This window comes from Vigna unguiculata, chromosome 11 (assembly GCF_004118075.2).
Source record: "Vigna unguiculata cultivar IT97K-499-35 chromosome 11, ASM411807v1, whole genome shotgun sequence".
NCBI lineage: Eukaryota > Viridiplantae > Streptophyta > Magnoliopsida > Fabales > Fabaceae > Vigna > Vigna unguiculata.
The window spans coordinates 21,076,104-21,093,879 of NC_040289.1; the positions used below are offsets into that span (position 1 = coordinate 21,076,104).

The following is a 17,776-nucleotide window of genomic DNA, read 5'->3' on the forward strand; positions in this document are numbered from 1 at the left end:
TCAAAACAACATACGTTCTAATGCTCAAAGCATCTTGATATAAAATTTATGTTTGTTAGAGAGAAAATTTTAGATTTTCATACTCAGATTGAACATACTGCTACATAAGGTATGTTAGCATATCCACTAACTAGAGGCTTAATTATTGGAGTTTTTTTTTTTTTTAAATCATGTAACTCATATGATTGTGGTTAAGTCTTTTCATGTACTAGATTAGTGGGAGTTTGAAATGTACCCTGTATATTATTATGGTTTTCATAAGATGTAAATTTATAAATGACATTTGTTTCATTACATCTCTTTTAACATATAAAATGTTTGAATTGAACCATTTTGGGATCACATATTTATTATGTTTGTTTTTATTTTATTTATTATACATTATTTTTGAAATCTAACCATATGGTACGTATCCTTATCGGATATTATCTTTGTGATTCATGCTTATATTTCTTAATTGGTATTTGTGCTTATGTTGTAATTGATATAATTAATTTATTTATTAATGTTATCCAAGTGGGAGATTGTTGTATTTTATATAATTTTATTATATAAAATTATTATTCTCTATTTTATTATTATTGTGGATTAACATTAATTAATAAATTATATTATTTGTAAATATCAATTATAGTGCATAATTGTTATTAATTTATGGATAATACATATTGGGTTTATGATGAATGGTCTCTGATGGGTTGAATTATTCAATGAACGGTATGTGATAGACTTAATTATTCAGGAATTTGTTGAGAGGTCCCTGGTCTCTACTGGTAAGGATATAAAACTGATATCGCATTAGTTAATTTTATGGGACGAAGTAAAAATACATTTTGTAATATGCGTTCTAGAAAAACCTACCAGAAAGAATACTCTCTCACATGCTTTCGTCTATATTCTTTCTAACTACTAATCAGGTATGCTTTCGCTATTTAGGTATTTGATATTGGAACTGCTTTGAATATATTTGGGGAATAATTTATTATATGGAAGGGATTAATGTTCTTCATGATTCTTTATTTAAAATTCATAATCTAACAATATGATGATCGTAGGTGGAAAAAAACCGTGCAAAGGTAAGTTAACAAGACAACATAAAACCTTAATCTTGAAAATAATTTGCAAATTGTTTAAAATCTTAAAACATAACCATTTTCATGAATCCTTCTCTTTGTTAAAAGTAAAACGTTTGGAAGTTCACCAAGTAGACTCCCATGGAAGAGTGGCCAATCACAACAAAGAAACTTAAAAACCATATCTTACCTAGCTAGGAAAATGAAACTTGTTCCAAAAACTCACTATTTTTAACAAAATCCAAACTTTTAGAATTTAAAAATGAAGGATAGTAAATCAAATACATAGAACAAATATTGCACACAATCATCACTCTTCCATGCAGCCTCCTCAAACAAATAGAACATAACACTCCTTGGATCAACCTCCCCAGCTATGGTGGAACATAACGCTATTCCATGTAGCCTCGTCGATTGTGGTGGATCATAACGCTTTTCTAAGCAGCCTCCCCAACTAACCTCACCTAGATATGGTGGAAAAAAATGTTGTTCCGAGTAACCTCCTCGACTATGATGGAACAAAATGCATTTTCGAACAGCCTCCCTGACTATGATGGAACATATTTGCAATCACATAGAAACTTTCGAAAATTCATCCATTCACAAACTCATCCATTTAACCCATTTTTCCCAAGTACTTATGTAATGCGTAACATACCAAAAATTTCATTCCATAATCACAATTTTAAAACATGTTCAAATATCCTACAAAACTCACCCCTCACTTTAAAACCATGTCTTTCTCAATTTTCAAGAAATACCTCATTAAAAAACCATATATCAATTTAATCATCACAATTACAAAAACTATAAATAAAATCCATGATTATTCTACCACACAATAAATAAAACAAAGCTACTAATTACCAAACCAAGTTAACTTTTATATACATTAATTATTTTAAAAAAGTACCAAAACCATAAATAAGTTTAAAGAAATACACAACCACTCAATTATATATATAACATCACATCGAAATCTCTTTTGCTTTAACACATTAAAATACCAATTCCCAAAGGTTGTGTTGCCATTTCGTGTAACATAAAAGGTAACAACATTGTACTACTAAACTAAGCACCAAAAACATTTTAACTTTTATAACCAATACTCCTTATAATAATTCTAATGTTCCAAATGGATCATACTATAATATATACGTTATTACATTATATATACATATATATATATATATATATATATATATATATATATATATATATATATATATATATATATATATATAAACAATTCCATCATTTGCTTCTGATGCCAAACCTATAACTTAGTCGTTGCCCCAAACATAAAAATTGAACATCAAATCCTCAAATTTATATCTAAAACCAATCATGTAAGACAAAGGACTAGTTAACTCCCTTTACTTCTTAAAGGCTTTGTCTTCTCCACTGATTTCTCTCCCTTCTGTTTCCATTCCACTATACATTTTACTGTATTTACAAAGCAGAATTCTACCAAATCTTATTTGATATCCACTGTAACGTCCCATTTAATTAATACGCGTAATTAAAAGAAACGGCACACATAAATAGTATGACAACGCAGTCCTAGGGTTCTTAACACCACCCCTACAAAACTAGGCACACCACGATGCCAACAGAAACATGATAACGGTTTGACTAAAAGTATATAAATCCAAGAACAACAAATACATGGGCCATAGTCCTAAAGAAAAGCTCAAAAGAAACTAAGGTCCAATCCACGCAGACTATGCAACGGAATTACCACCTCCATGTTGTCCATGGGTGTTCCTCGCCTCTGCTCACACCAACAAGTTGATGATCATCGCAAAAGAGAGTACCACACAGCAGAACACACAACAACAAAAGTAGGGTAAGCTAGAGCACAAGAGATTTTATCCATCAAATCAGATATAATTACACAATATATTCACTCAAATCAACGAAGCATGTTATGACTTTTCAGGCAATACACTACGACATGACTCGACTCATCCAGATACATATAACTTGGTCGGATTCAGCAGACGCTTGCACTTGTGGTGGATACCTCTGCTCACCCCCGAGCTGCTCATCCCGAGCTATGTGTTACAAGTGTTTCAATGAATCAATTTCCCTCACCACAAGGTTAGCCCTTAATGAATTTTAGGCCTCCTGCTTCTCTCACCACAGGAGTCAGTCCGCTCTAAGTGAGACTAACTAACTCCTTAGATTGTCAGGATGCAATCCTTACCTTGAATCCTTACCTAGTTATACAGATGGGACACCACCATGGACACCCACTAACAGGGGTCATGGAATTACGTCCCGACCACTGAAGCGCGACCCTGAAAGTCTCACCTAGAGACTCCAAGGAATTATGCACTGACACAGATCAACCATATTCACACAGCCAAAGAATATTCACCATGCATAGATATACATTAATCGTACCAACCTTTAAAGCCAACGCCTTTCATGTTCTAGGCCCAACCCATTTCAACTCGTCTTAAACCATTCACGCATAAAGGATTTCCAACTCATCTCATTGTCATGCATCTTTGATGTCAACCATTTCATTAAAATATCATGCTAAACTCATATAAAACCATTATTCGCAATTCATGACTTGCACCACTCATTCATACTCATTCATCTCGCATGTTCAGCACAATACTTAAAACTAAGCAAGCATTTTCCATACAAAGCCAAGAAAACAATTTCATCTCACACTGCCTCGCCCAACACCTCGCTCAGGTTGAAGGGTCTCGCTCAGGTGAGACGTGCTCGCTCAGGCGAGCCCCCTTCGCCTAGGCGAGGGCTCGAAAAAGCATCAAGAGGACAACGCGGAATCTCGCTTAGGCGAGACCCCTCTCGCTTGGGCGAGATGTTTGCTCGCTCAGAAAGATGAGCAGGTCGCCTGGGCGACCTCTCGCGCAATAGTGTTTTGGCGAGTCCCTGCTCATCTCGCCTAGGTGAGACTGGCTCGCTTGGACGAGATTAGCAGGTCTCGCCACTGTTTTCTGTAACAGTCCCTCACATCAGTCAAACAAAATATTTAACGACAGATCCATGCATTCAAAAACCAGTATACCATCATACCAACCATACAAACTCGAAACGACAAGCAAACCACGAAGAAAATGAGACATATGAGCAAGGTCTTAGCTTCCCTAACTGGAAAAAGACTTGCACACGATCTTGACCCAAACAACGGAACGCAGTGACTCGAGGGACGACACCAGGGCTGGAAAGTAGGAAAGGAGAACTGGTTTGAACTTGCGTGCTCACGGTGGTACCAAACCCTAGCGGAGGTAGAAGGTGGCTGCGACTCTAAGGCAAGGACAACAATTTTCTGAAAATGGGGAGAAGTGTTAGGTTTAGGACAGACCTAGTGACCTTATCTGTTGGGCCGGTCTTAGGCCCACTTACAAGGGCAGCCCCTAACTTTAAGGCAGAAAACGAATAAAAGATTTTTAATGGACCTTACATCCACTCTAATTTTCAAAAAATAAACTTATCTATTCGTTTTTATCCATTAAACATTAGTTTGGTTTCTTTCTAACCACTTTAATTGAATAATTATTCAGTAAACCTCATTTCTAAGAAAATTCTTTAAATCAAATAACTCTTATAAATTAAAAAATTAACAAACCAATAAAATAAATCTTGAATTATATAACTAATAAATCATTTTATCTTTTACATAAAACCTCATTTATTTATTTTTCTAATTATTTTAATTTATGAATTTCGTACATTCCCCCAACAACTAAGATTTGAATCCTCGAAAATGAAGTTTCCAAATTATTTTGCTAACTTTAAAAATTCTAAAACAACACTTTAACAATATAAAACTTACCTACAACTCATGCAAACTTTATGTAATCTTCAACAATATGTTGAGACGAATAATGCTATCTACCAGGCATTCTAAGATTACCTAATAGAAACTCAACAACTGGAAAACAAACAATCAATGCCCAACAAATTCACATTTTGACGCTGATAAACAATGCATAATAGGCTCCCTCTCCACAAATCACCTTGGACCTAATTGCTCTGATACTATAATGTAACATCCAAAATTTTCACATGTCTAAGTTTTATAACTACATAATTAATCTTATTTCAAATTGTTACTAAAAATAAAATTGTTAACACTTTATTTATATTTGGAATAAAATGCAAAATAATCCATGTCTTACATCACCAGACTTTTATTCACTTGACAAAATTAAAGAAAACAAAAAATAATAATGAAAATAAACTATAAGTGTGTCCCAAACATCTACTGGTCTTTCCATATTCTCGATCTTTACTGTTCTGCACCTTCAACACCTATATGATCTTCTACTCCCATATAAAATACGATCATCGTAGGTGGAAAACACAAATGTAAGGGTAAACTAACAAGACAACATAAAACCTTAATCTTGAAAATAAATTCACAAATTGTTTAAAATCTTCAAACATTTTAAAACATAACATTTTTCAAGAATCCTTCTCTTAGTTAAAAGAGAAAAGTTTGGAAGTTCACCAAGTAGACTCCAAGGAAAGACTTAAAAACATTCTCTTTCCTAGCAAAGCTTTCCCTATATCACTTTCACACATCTTATTTGTAAATAGGAAAATGAAACTTGTTCCAAAAACTCACAGCTTTTAACAAAATCCGAATATACAAAAAGGGTTAAGTCAAATAATAAAAGTAATAAGAGAAATAAAATTGGTGAAAGATAAAAGATAAAAAAATAATGAAAAAGAAAATAGATTGATTTCACTGCTTTTTCAACATCATTTGTTATCCAAAGATTATTGCTCAATTAATTATCATTGTAGATTTGAAAATTAATCAGTGTAAAGTCTCAATTAATTTGTATGCATTCTCACTTTTAACCAAAGTACATTCTCAATTAAAAGTGACAACTTTTAGATTATTCATAGTAAATTCAACCAAAGTATAGTCTCAATCAAATTTACTATGCCTAATCATGTTTATTATTTTATCTCTTCACAAAATAAAAGGCTTAATTAATGAAAGTAAAGTCTTAACTAATTTTAGTTAAAGTAAATACCTTTAACCAAAGTAAAGTCTCAGTTATTGGTATTCACACAAGCAAAGAGTTTAGTACTCGTACCAATCCTCTGCCAATGCTTCACACAAGCGAAGAGGACCCCTTTCCACTGCTTCACACAGGCGAAAGAGTATTCATTGGGTCTCTAGGCACGGAAAACCTCACACGACACTTAATTTCACCAAGAGTCTTCAAGCAAGGTAAAACACTTCCAACATGCAATAAATGAGAATTATAGATTTTCAATCCTAATACACACCACCACACCATACATGTAAGAATAAAGTTTCATAAAGAAACCCCTCAAAACACTCACAGTTTTATCATCCACACACCAAAGCAACCCACCATTCTAACATTCCCGTGTAATGCCCCTAAAAGAAATTCTAAGAACATACATTAAAAGCATAAAAGTAAATAACATAATATTGGACACACCACTCCAACACGTGATTTCTTCGAACCCATGATTCCCAAGCACCACAACGTAAAATAAAAATAAAGCAATAAGAAAAATCAGTAACCAAAACAATGCATATGCCAATGAATCAATAACTAACGCATTTACTACAAGAACCCTTAGGAAAGACGCACTATGAAATTATATATAGTTTGCAGCAAAAGTATAAGGAAAGGAAAACAACAACTATATTATACTACACTATGTGTTTACGTGAAAGCATAATCAAAAGAAGAAAGATAAAAGTTAATTTATAAGTGTGGGACCATTTCTTCTACAACCACCTAAACATAATATAAAGAAAATATATGGTATGGAAGAATGGCCTTGCAACCCAAAACGTAAAACATGAAAGTGAAATTGCACCAAAGAAAAAATAACAAAATCATATGCAACCGTGGGTCCCTCCAAGTAAAATAAATATCATAAAATCTAACCTAAATTTGCTAAGCCTTCACGTGAATAATGAGAAAACCAAAAGTTTAAAGAGTGAAAGAGAATGTATCAACTCTTATTTAACGTGAGTGAAAGAGAGAATAAATGCACACTTTAGGGAAAACAAGTGAGATTACATGCAAAACGTAGATTCCCACACCATTGTATGTTAATCTATTGTAGTGAAAAAAAAGAAAGAGTAGGCCAAGCAATTAATCTGATGGGTTCAAAACGAGAAAAAAGAAAAAGTGAGAAGAAGAAATTTATATGCAGATCCTGGTTATTCAACCACGGTACCAATCTATACCACACTAATGAAACCCAACATCTGAAACCTAAGCCCCTCACTCAACCAACCATGTGCAATGCATCTTATGTAAGTACAGTGAATAAAGAAAAAGAAAATAAGGATTATGATGCATGACTTGATACGTATCAGAGAAGATTCATTGTATGATTGCACAAAAAACGAAAATATGTAACAGTTTTCAAGTCAATGTTGCAAGTGACCTAGAATAAAGGAAGAATTAGGTCAATGAAAATGAAAAGAAAACGTGAAACACTAATGTAACCCATGACTTATGCACACTACCCCAAACCAAAACCCATACTTCATCCACCCATGGTAAACAACACCATGCACATCAAGGTTTCTAAAAGGCACTTGGTAGCACCCATTAGGGTTGACTCAAAACAACCCTATGAATCATGTGCTAAGTAATGATAATAGAAGAACTCCCAAGACCATCTCGCATACTATAAGAAGCATAACATTCAGACGCGCAAAGCAGAAGACTAAACAAAACAACATTCGTAATCCTTATATGAATTCATGCATAGATAAAGAGAATGAAGGTAAAACCTAGCTTCAAACAAAAAGAGAAATAAGCAAAGTCAATCCCCTACCTCTTGTACAATCCTTCAAGGGCTTACGCTTCCCGCAGTTTCTTCCTTCCCTATCCACGATTTCTCTCTAACCCTTTTTTTTATCTCCGTGTGCTCCTCTCTCCTTCCTCCCCCTTAAGAACCTAGAACTAGAGTATTTTACCTCCTCTACCTAAACCCTAAAATCAAAACAACCTATCTTTTTACCTTTTTGGTTGCTAAAAATATAAAATATTTGAAATCCATATACTTGCCGTTATTTATTTTGGGTGTGGTAACAACAAAAATAAAATATCACATGTTGATTTCAAAAGAGATATAAGAAGATAAATGTTGCATGTTGCAGCAACGTAATGCAATAAAAGAGAGAGATATAGAAAACAACGTTACTTCCACAAAAAGATGAGAGAAAAAAAAACTAAAGGAAAATAAAACCACATAAATAAACACTAGGCAAATTCAAACACTTGACCTCACAAACATTAACACATTCAATCAACATTAAACCAAACACTTTCTCATGATTTAATGCACACTGCTAATATATAAACATATATATATTCTACATAATATACATAAATAAAATAAGTAACATAAATAAAATCAGAACTTAATTCACTTAAATAATTATTCCCATATTTCATAATTCAATTAAATAACTAATTTAAATAAAATCAACAATCTTAATCAAACCATTAATTTTTTTCATGGTTTCTCTTTATTCTAATATTTCCAGGTCTTACATTTATCACTCCATGGAATGCAAAATAAAATAAAAATAAAAGAGGATGTGGAGAGAGAGGACAAAATTAGGCCCCCTAAGGGTTCCTGAACTTCGAAGTTTCGAGCTTTCTTTATCTGCCTCCCATTGGTCTCTTTATATACGACTTGGACTGGATTTTTATTTTGCTAAAATCTCTCAAATATCTTTTAAAATAAAAATAAATATTATTTCTCTTTGTAGTGATTATGAATATTTAAAAATATTTGGAGAAATTTAGACTATATGACAAATGTAGTTGGTTGAAAATTTATGATATAATTAAATAAATTAATTATTTAAAGATATATGATAATTATTACCAAATAATATTTACATTAATTTTTTTAATTCAGTCCTTTACAATCTTGTAGTCAAAATTTGCTACGAAATATCCAAATATATTAATATTTCTACTGTAAACCCTCTTGTTTAACTAAACTTTGATCAGATTTGAATATTTGAAGCAACTTTAAGCATAATTTAGATATTTGACCATTTGACTGTCCAATTAGGGATTGACACATGGCAGTTTTTCTCTCTAATATGTCAGCTCCTCCATTATGGTTTTTGTTGACGTTCTTTTCCAACGAAGTTTGCGCGTGGTTGTTATGGACGAAGTGCAGGTGTGTCGCACCATTGGTTGCTACAATTGTTGGTTGTTGTTGTCAAGAAGTAGGTGTTGGTGGCGTCATTCTCGCTGCTCACGGTGAAGCATAGTGGTTTGCGATTTGGAATGGTTTGTTATTGATGGCAGCATTGAGGTTAAATGTTGCTGCGCTTAGAATTTTTGTAACGTCCTCGCCTGAAAATTCTTATTTAAAATTAAAATAAGAAAAAATAATAATAATTTGCATTTATTATTAAAGTTCTTTCCCAAAACCATGGGAAATTTAAAACTTTATTTCAACACGCCATCTATAAAATCCACACGACGTTCACTTATTACAAATATAAACTATTTATAATATCCATTACAAAATAGTCTATAAACATCATAAAGCATCTCTAAGTAAAACCCTCTGGTTGCCCCCACTCTAAGTCTAAGCAACCACGTGCTCACCTGCATAAATATTTGCTCCCATGTAACAAGTTACATGATCATCGCCAAACACACACAAATAGGGTGAGCTAAAAATAAATAAATTACAACACGAACTAATAAAGCAATTCAAAACTATGACACATGTTAACACTCCAATCCCCCATTCTCAACTTCCAAACCATCCGTTGGACGCCTTATGATTCTACACCCTTTGATGAGTACAGTAATCAATCTTTGTTGCCATGAGTATCTACTCGCCTCTCCGACTACTGGCCACCACCTAATAGTCCACACGCGAGAAAATATTATCATGGCCACGATCTGCGACACCAAGTGGAGTTTCTCTATACGAACCGCAATCCATATTTGTCCCAAGACTACCAAACTCATTAGTTACACTAAAAAGGGAAATCTTCCAGAACCCATCCGTACGAGCCACGATCTCGCACACTACATTGGATTTCAAAAACCACTAGGCTACAAGCTGGAATGGCCACATGTTATCCCCGATACAAGTTGCACTCATAATTGGGCCCCCAACGAAGCATCATATCATGACCTCCATCCAAAGTTGTGTAGAAATCCTCCTCGCGTTCCAACTCTGCACCAAAAACTGCCTGGCACACAACTCGCGTCGCTAGGCGAAACTTGTTTCCAGACCGCCTAGCGGTCTCCTTTTGTCGCCAGGCGACAAGCCTTCCTAGTGCTTCTGTCAACGAACTCTGCCGGGCAAAGCCTTCCCTGCCGCGAAGCGCCACACAAGTCTAATGGCCACTGCCACTGTTTGGTGTCCCTATTGCTTAACGGCTTGTCCAACGTCGCTAGGCGTCATACTATTAGCGCAAGTGCTACTGGTTTTTGGTACTTTGGAATAAATTCTCATGAACCTCAAACACACAACACACAAAACATAGTGCCTTTGCAATTATTTAGTCATAACACTATGACTGAATTATCATGCCACACAATTTATAGCTTCCAAATTAAGGTCATTCTCCTATTCACACCTTATGCAATCCTTTATATCCTCATTCATTTACTAAATGAAACATGCCACACTCCCCTTAAATCAACATCACACTTGATACATAACAACAGTCCCAACAGGAAATGAACAACCTCATAGTTAAAACCAAACATTGCTTTTACATGCATATCATCCCAATTATTGCCTATTCACACATATCATTAATTATCCTTCATATAAGGTTTCCTCCCCATACTTTATGTTCATTTTCCTAAAATCCTGCACGAAATTTCTAGATAACCACACCCAAACACAACGCGAAGCAAAATCCCCATGGCTCCCTACACTTGATGTGTCGCTTGGCGGCAGTGCATGTGCCACTAGGCAGTGCATACAAATTTTGGGAAAATCCCATATTTTCCATCACATGCACGCACCCTAAAGCCACTAGTTACCATCACACAAAGATCATGCTTGTTTAATTTAATATTAATTTCATGAACCATCTCATTGATCATCACTAGAAATCACGTCGATTCACCCCCTAATTCTAACATGAACCCTAACCACAAATTCATGCAAGATTCATACCATCATCATAAAAATTACTTGCAGATACCCAATCAAATCAAAATTCACTCGAGCATACATCAAGGATTCATCTAGACAACATCAATAACACAGAAGAATCAAGAAGGCAGCGAACTGGAGAAACCAGTTCGTGTCGCTTGACGCCGTCAAGCAGTTTCTAAAAATTTCCAAAAACACAAAGAATTCACGTACATATCGCAATATTCAAGGGTCGCAAGCAATTTACACAATCTAGAAACATACAACACAATAAAAACTCGAAATGGAGCTCCCCTAACCTGAATTCTTTGCTCCAAAACATTCTAGCCTTTCCCTTGGTCTAAGTTGTCCTCACTTAGTCTCCTACACTTCAACCCTTCAAATCACTCTCAATGCATAGTGTTTTAGTGTAGTTTGGTGGCTGGTTTTCCTCACTTCACCAACCCTAAACGAAAATAAGTGAATTAAAACAAAATTAATTTCAATCAATACCTTAATTGGACCTTAATAGCTAATAAATTTTCATTAAGCCTTTTGTTTGTGTCCAGATTCGTGGAACATATCACTAGCTTTTTATCTCCCCAAATTCGTTCTCCAAGCATAAAAAAATTATATATTATGATTTTATTCTAACCAAAATTCAAACCCACAACCTCCCAATTACCAAGTACATGCACAACCATCAGGCTAATTTGTGTTTCTTGACAATTCCTATAAATATAGGAATTTATAATCACTTATCATGTTCAAGCATATCATAAGAGAATACAATCAAATAATCATACCATTGGCATACATAAGACTCGAACCCAAGTCCTTTCATCATAACTAAGTACTCTCAACCATTTGAGCTAATACTAATCCATTTGAATTTCGACGAGGAGGTTGTTGCATCCATGGTGGCTTGTTTTGCTCGTTGAGTTTGAATGAGAGGCGCGGTGCAGGTCTATTCTAGCAGTTTTGGTGGTTCTGGATCATAGGAAATTTGAACTACAATGGTTGATGCGATGGAGTGGGTCACAATGTAGGTGAAAGTGTTGTTTGGAACCTAGGTTGAAGATGATGATGACATGTCATTATCTGATTTGCTCGATTTTGAGTGTTATGATATTGGACTCGTGTCAGGCTTTTATTTGTTAGATTATGTATGCTAGCATTCTGCCACTCGACAACATATGGTTGGGTTTCTTTTATGAGTGGAAGGATCGGTGAAAATTAGTAAATTAAGGGTGCAAAAGAGGTTTTTTGCTGGCCCATATAAGAATGGTGCAATGTATAAGTAATGAAAGTTGGAGTGCATTTACCTCCTGATTTATTTTTTTCCAAAATTTACTAATTTTAACCTTATTTTATAACTTGAAACAATTTAATTTCACAACTTTAAAGAACCAAAACTGAAGAAAAATGTGTTTTCATCGTCCAAAAGTGATGTTTAATACTTCTAAAAGGAAAATTATTAATAATTCACAAAATTTTTCTTTTTTGACAAATCTTTATTCTTTGACCATCCTTGTCAAACAATCCAAAAGGATATGCAAGCAACATGGAGTGTGAAGCTGAACGTGACACCAAATGTGGATCACTAGTAATTAGTAAAACACCAATATACTTCTAATTTATATAGACATTTTTTTAACTAAAACAGTTTCAATGTGATCTTTCATTATCCCTCCTGCATTTGTATAGGTATCTTGATCTTTGTAAAACACGTGTGCCACACGTGAAAAGTTGACCACACGCATTAGAAATTTCATTGGAACTTGAGTAGGAGCTAAGCATGCATCATTTATGTCCTTCCAAGCATTCTCAACTAGCTTGAGTAGTTCTTTGATGGCACATTTCCTTGAGATTTTATGCTCCTTCATATAGCATTGAATGCTTGAAACAACATGTTGTCTATCCTGTTCAAACTTCGTAAACAAAAACAACAAAAAGAAAAAACCAAATCATTATTTAACAACTAATATATAGGATTTATTAATGGTCTTTGCAAAATTATTATTCTAAAATTTTAAGAGTTTTTCAATTGCTAACTCTTAATATAAGATAAAGAAAATGTTTCTTCTTATAATAAACTAAAATTACTTATAAGTGGGTCATACATAACCTAGTTGAGAAAGTACTTGGACAAGTACAATTCTATTATGACCATTTCTTCTTGACATATTTTTTAAAGTTAGGTGTATTCATCAGTAGTTCCATAGAACTGTCATATTTTCCTTTTAGTTAAATTGATAGAAATTAATTAGTGTCAAGGGTGCACCTCATCTCCAGAAATGTCATCTGCAATCCTAAACATAAGTGTACATGCTGCAATAATGACTGGTTTATTCGTTGCCCATAGAAGGATCTCCTCTGTCGTATCTTCCATGCCTAAGAAAGATGAGGTAATCAAGATAGGGTAACCAGCGGACGTTATTCTTACTTGCATGTACTCTTCCAATGTTGGAATGTGGTTGGAATGGCACCATCTTGCCTCAGCCATATGTGCCTCGACTAGTCTCTTCATCTAGCATAAAGGTACAAATATATAATATTGAGAAACATATTCCACACTTTTCATTGGACAAAAGAAAAAGGTGGTCACACTTTGTATACCTCAAATTATAAAAGTTTTGGAATATGAAAATTTTAAAAGCTACACCTTTCAATCTTTCTACATCTATCTAACTTCTAATAAAATATTAATATTTTAATTATTCTACTTTGATTCATCTTAATTTATTTTATATTTTAAAACAAATTTTTCTTTGGTGTTGAATAGGAAAAAGTAAAAGACGTGATGTCTATTTATCGTCATCCATCAAATAATACAATTTTTATTTTTCTAATTAAAATTAATCTCACAAGAGAGACACATTTATAGGATACGAATTAGATGATGTTATCTCTAGCGGTATCTCGGCCTTAATTAAGAATTAATAATATAACAAAAAGATAAATTCTCTTATTCAGATATATCCTAAGTATCCTTAGATTAAACTAGTCTACCTGGCATAAGCATTGTTAATTCATTTATTACCATATTTATTGCATGTAATATATTGTTGACTTGAGTATCTTGCATGTAACCTCTCTACATCTTGACACATGAAAAGAAATTATCTAAGATCGGGAGCAAAGTCGTTAAAGGAGAATCTTGGAAGGGCATTCCAGCATCAATCAAAATATTTAGCTTCCACCGCAAGACTGACGTGTGCTAAGAATATTAGATGGTGTTGACGAGGAACATGGTTAACAACTTGAAGCAACAAGAAAATAGAGGTTCATAGTAATCATACTGGAGGGGATGTGAGGTTGCTACTTGAACTACAACATCAAATGTCTGAATTAAGAAAAAAAAATGAGGAGGAGATGAATGCACTCAAGGAGGAGAACGCACTGATGAAGAAGAAATTGGAAGAAGTGTCGAAAGGTCATGAGAGACAAAATGGGATCCTAACCACATAACCATTTGGCATATATGGTTCGTGACATATCCCAAAAGTGGAAGCCAAAAGAAATTGATAGAATGTGAGAATAGACAAAGAAATGGAAATTTTCTTTTACAAGCAAAGACTTTTAGGCTGACAACAAGCCTAGGAGGCTAATGTATAGGATAGGACAAAGATGATTCAATTATTGCGGAGGCATTATCTCTATCCTAATTAAGAACATTATTAAAACAAACAAAAGATAAAATTACCTAATTAAAATACCTTAAGTATCCCTATATTAGACTTAGGCTACCTATTAGAGGTCCATTTAGGAAAAAACCCATATAAAAGGTATAAAATGATTTATAAGATAAAATTGTTTATTCATTTATTATTATATTTATTGTATGTAATGTATTATTAACTTGAATATTAGAATGTCTTGTAGGTCCCTCTTCAACATCTTGACAAAAGAGGAGTAATTATTTCAAATTATGAAAAAGGATGTTGAAGGAGGATTTTATAAGAACATTTGGCGCATATATATATATATATATATATATATATATATATATATATATATATATATATATATATATATATATATATATTTTGCTTAATATCAGTAGTTAATCCAAATGGTCATTAAATACGATAGATAGTATTTTTAGACCTGAAAGAATATTTAATGTAACTTCTTAGTATCAGTTGAATAAATAATAATAAAAAATCAATTAAAATGTAATTCTACCTCTTTCTTGACATACTTAATGCAATATACTTTTCCTTGCTTTCTCATCTCCTGCTCAATTTCTTCATATACATCCAAAATTGCCTTATAACATACTTGCATGTATTTTGGGAGATCAGCCAAGCAACAAATATCCCACCTGCTAGTTTTGAAAAAGTTATCTTATATATCGGTAGAATTAATGTAACGATATACTTCTATATCATTTTAATGTGCCTAACCTGTCAATTGCATTGGTGAAAAGCTCAAGTTCTTCTATTGTTCCATAAGCATCGTAGATGTCATCAATGATGGTACCTAGAGCTGCTAATTTTGTTGTTATCCATCTGGAATATTGTGGCTCAAAGTACACCCCCAATGCCCAAAAATAACATTCTATGATCCTATCTCGTGTAAAGGGTAGATTGGATGAGACATCTAAATCCTTAGCCCACCATCTGAATAGAAAAAACAACACTAAGATTCCAAAGACAAAAAAAAAATAGAATCTTTAATTTATATATATTGATTTATACATTGAAAGGTAGTATTTTTGAAGAAGATATTACTTGGTTATATTGCTGACTTCTTTCAAATGTAGCTCCTGCAACTCGTTAAAATCTATTTTTGCTAATGTTAGCAATTTTTGGTCATGAGATGGATATTCTTTGTAGAAAGACATAAAATATGTTGTCTCCAACCTAGGCAAGCCTTTGTGAAGTGATTGTCTTAAGCAATGTTGCACTCGTGTTGAAAGAGAACAATTTAGTTGAGTGGTTATAAACTTAGTTAACTGCTCCAAAATGAAATTGTGTGCTTCTTCAAGTACATATTCTCCATGACATCTTAGTTGGGCTGCTTCATACAAGCTTAACATTCCTTCTATATCGTCGACTAAACTTTCCTTAAACTTTCCAGTTTTGTCTTCGAATTTGAAAAATACACCTGTTTAACTTAAAAACATGTGTTAATTTCTAGGAAGTAGACTAAAGAATAAACTCGAACAATAAATTTAATACCATCGAGGTGAGTTGAACAAGAAGTTATTGTTCTTTGAAAAGTAAATTTGGTTAATGCTCATGAAAACATACTTGGAGAAATTCGGTATCCATGTTGTCTAAGCAGCCGAAAGAGTAGAGCCGTGTGATAAAGATCATCATTGTGAGCTATGATATTATTGTCCTTTGTTGAAATCTCATAAATTCGACATAGAGCACTGTCAATTTCGTGCTCAAAATGGTAAGACACACCCAAACGTTGGACTGAATCAATGAAGTTCAATTTAGAAGAGAAATTATTATCATCAATCGGTGAGACAAGCTTCTTCCTCACGTGCTCTTTTAATAGTTTAGCTTGTTGAATAGGACTATCATTTTCCTGCATGAAGTTGTAACGAAAAGGCCGTCATATGAAATATTTTATCTACACAGATTAAGTGTTAAATACATGCAAATGTAACATCTTAGCTAAAGAGTTTGAAAAAGTAAATACAGCGGAAGAAGGAACATAGGAAAGAAAGCGATCGCCCCAAACAGAAGGATGAAAATTTGCAGTGGGTCGAGTGAACGGAGGTTTTGCACCACTGGCATAAACCGGAAGTGCTAAGCCACCGTTAATCATGGTTTCTGGTGTCGGACGAATTTATTATTGAAGTTCAACCACGCTTATTAAATGATGCATTTCTGTACCTGTCATATCACACACCGACGCACGGAATTTACAGAAGATATTCAATTTACAATATATATTTTTGAGTCCATTTAATAATTAAGACATTTTAAATATCTTTTATTCTCATTTTTATAGTTTTTGTTGCAGATAGTTCTCATTTTGATAGAATATTTAAAATGGTCCTTATTTTTACATTTTTATCGAAGGTTTAAAATGGTCATCATTTTCGCAATAAATGTTTTATTTGGTTCTTTTCTGTAACGCCGTTTAAATCATTAATGGAGCATTGTACAGTGGCACGGTTTGTATTAGGGCGTGTTACGTATTTCTATATAATGCTCTCGGTTAATAATTTAAACGACGTTACAGTAAAGGATCAAATAAAACACGAATTACAAAAATGATGACCATTTGAAACATTCAGTAAAAATGAGGACCATTTTAAACATTCTATCAAAATGAGGACCATCCGCAACAAATACTACCAAAAACTTCATATACACTAATCTAACTGACTAACTTCATTTGCCACTTGGTTAGCAAGTTCCCCAACTGTAGCCACCTAATGGAGCAGGTCATAAGCTTTAGTGATGCAGCCAACCTCATGACAGCTCATGTTTCCCTCCAATTCCAAGCCTCTCACGTGCATACTTCGAAAGTAGACTTTGATCTACTTCAATATTTTTCTCATAAGCAACTTTGTGCATTAAATTTTATTTTAGCAACTTCATACC

The 17,776-nt window shown here is 33.6% G+C and overlaps 1 protein-coding gene across 1 annotated transcript; it reads right to left on the reverse strand.

Moving 5' to 3' along the window:
- Nucleotides 1-12,697: 12,697 nt before the first annotated feature.
- LOC114170536 ((-)-germacrene D synthase-like) lies at nt 12,698-17,077 on the reverse strand. The gene is made up of 7 exons (XM_028056035.1): nt 16,863-17,077; nt 16,463-16,748; nt 15,941-16,316; nt 15,614-15,829; nt 15,393-15,531; nt 13,489-13,734; nt 12,698-13,135 (listed from the first exon to the last, which is right to left on the reverse strand). Exons 1-7 carry the CDS (start codon nt 16,989-16,991, stop codon nt 12,842-12,844), a joined length of 1,686 nt encoding a protein of 561 aa, XP_027911836.1. The 5' UTR covers nt 16,992-17,077; the 3' UTR covers nt 12,698-12,841.
- Between the last annotated feature and the right edge of the window lie 699 nt (nt 17,078-17,776).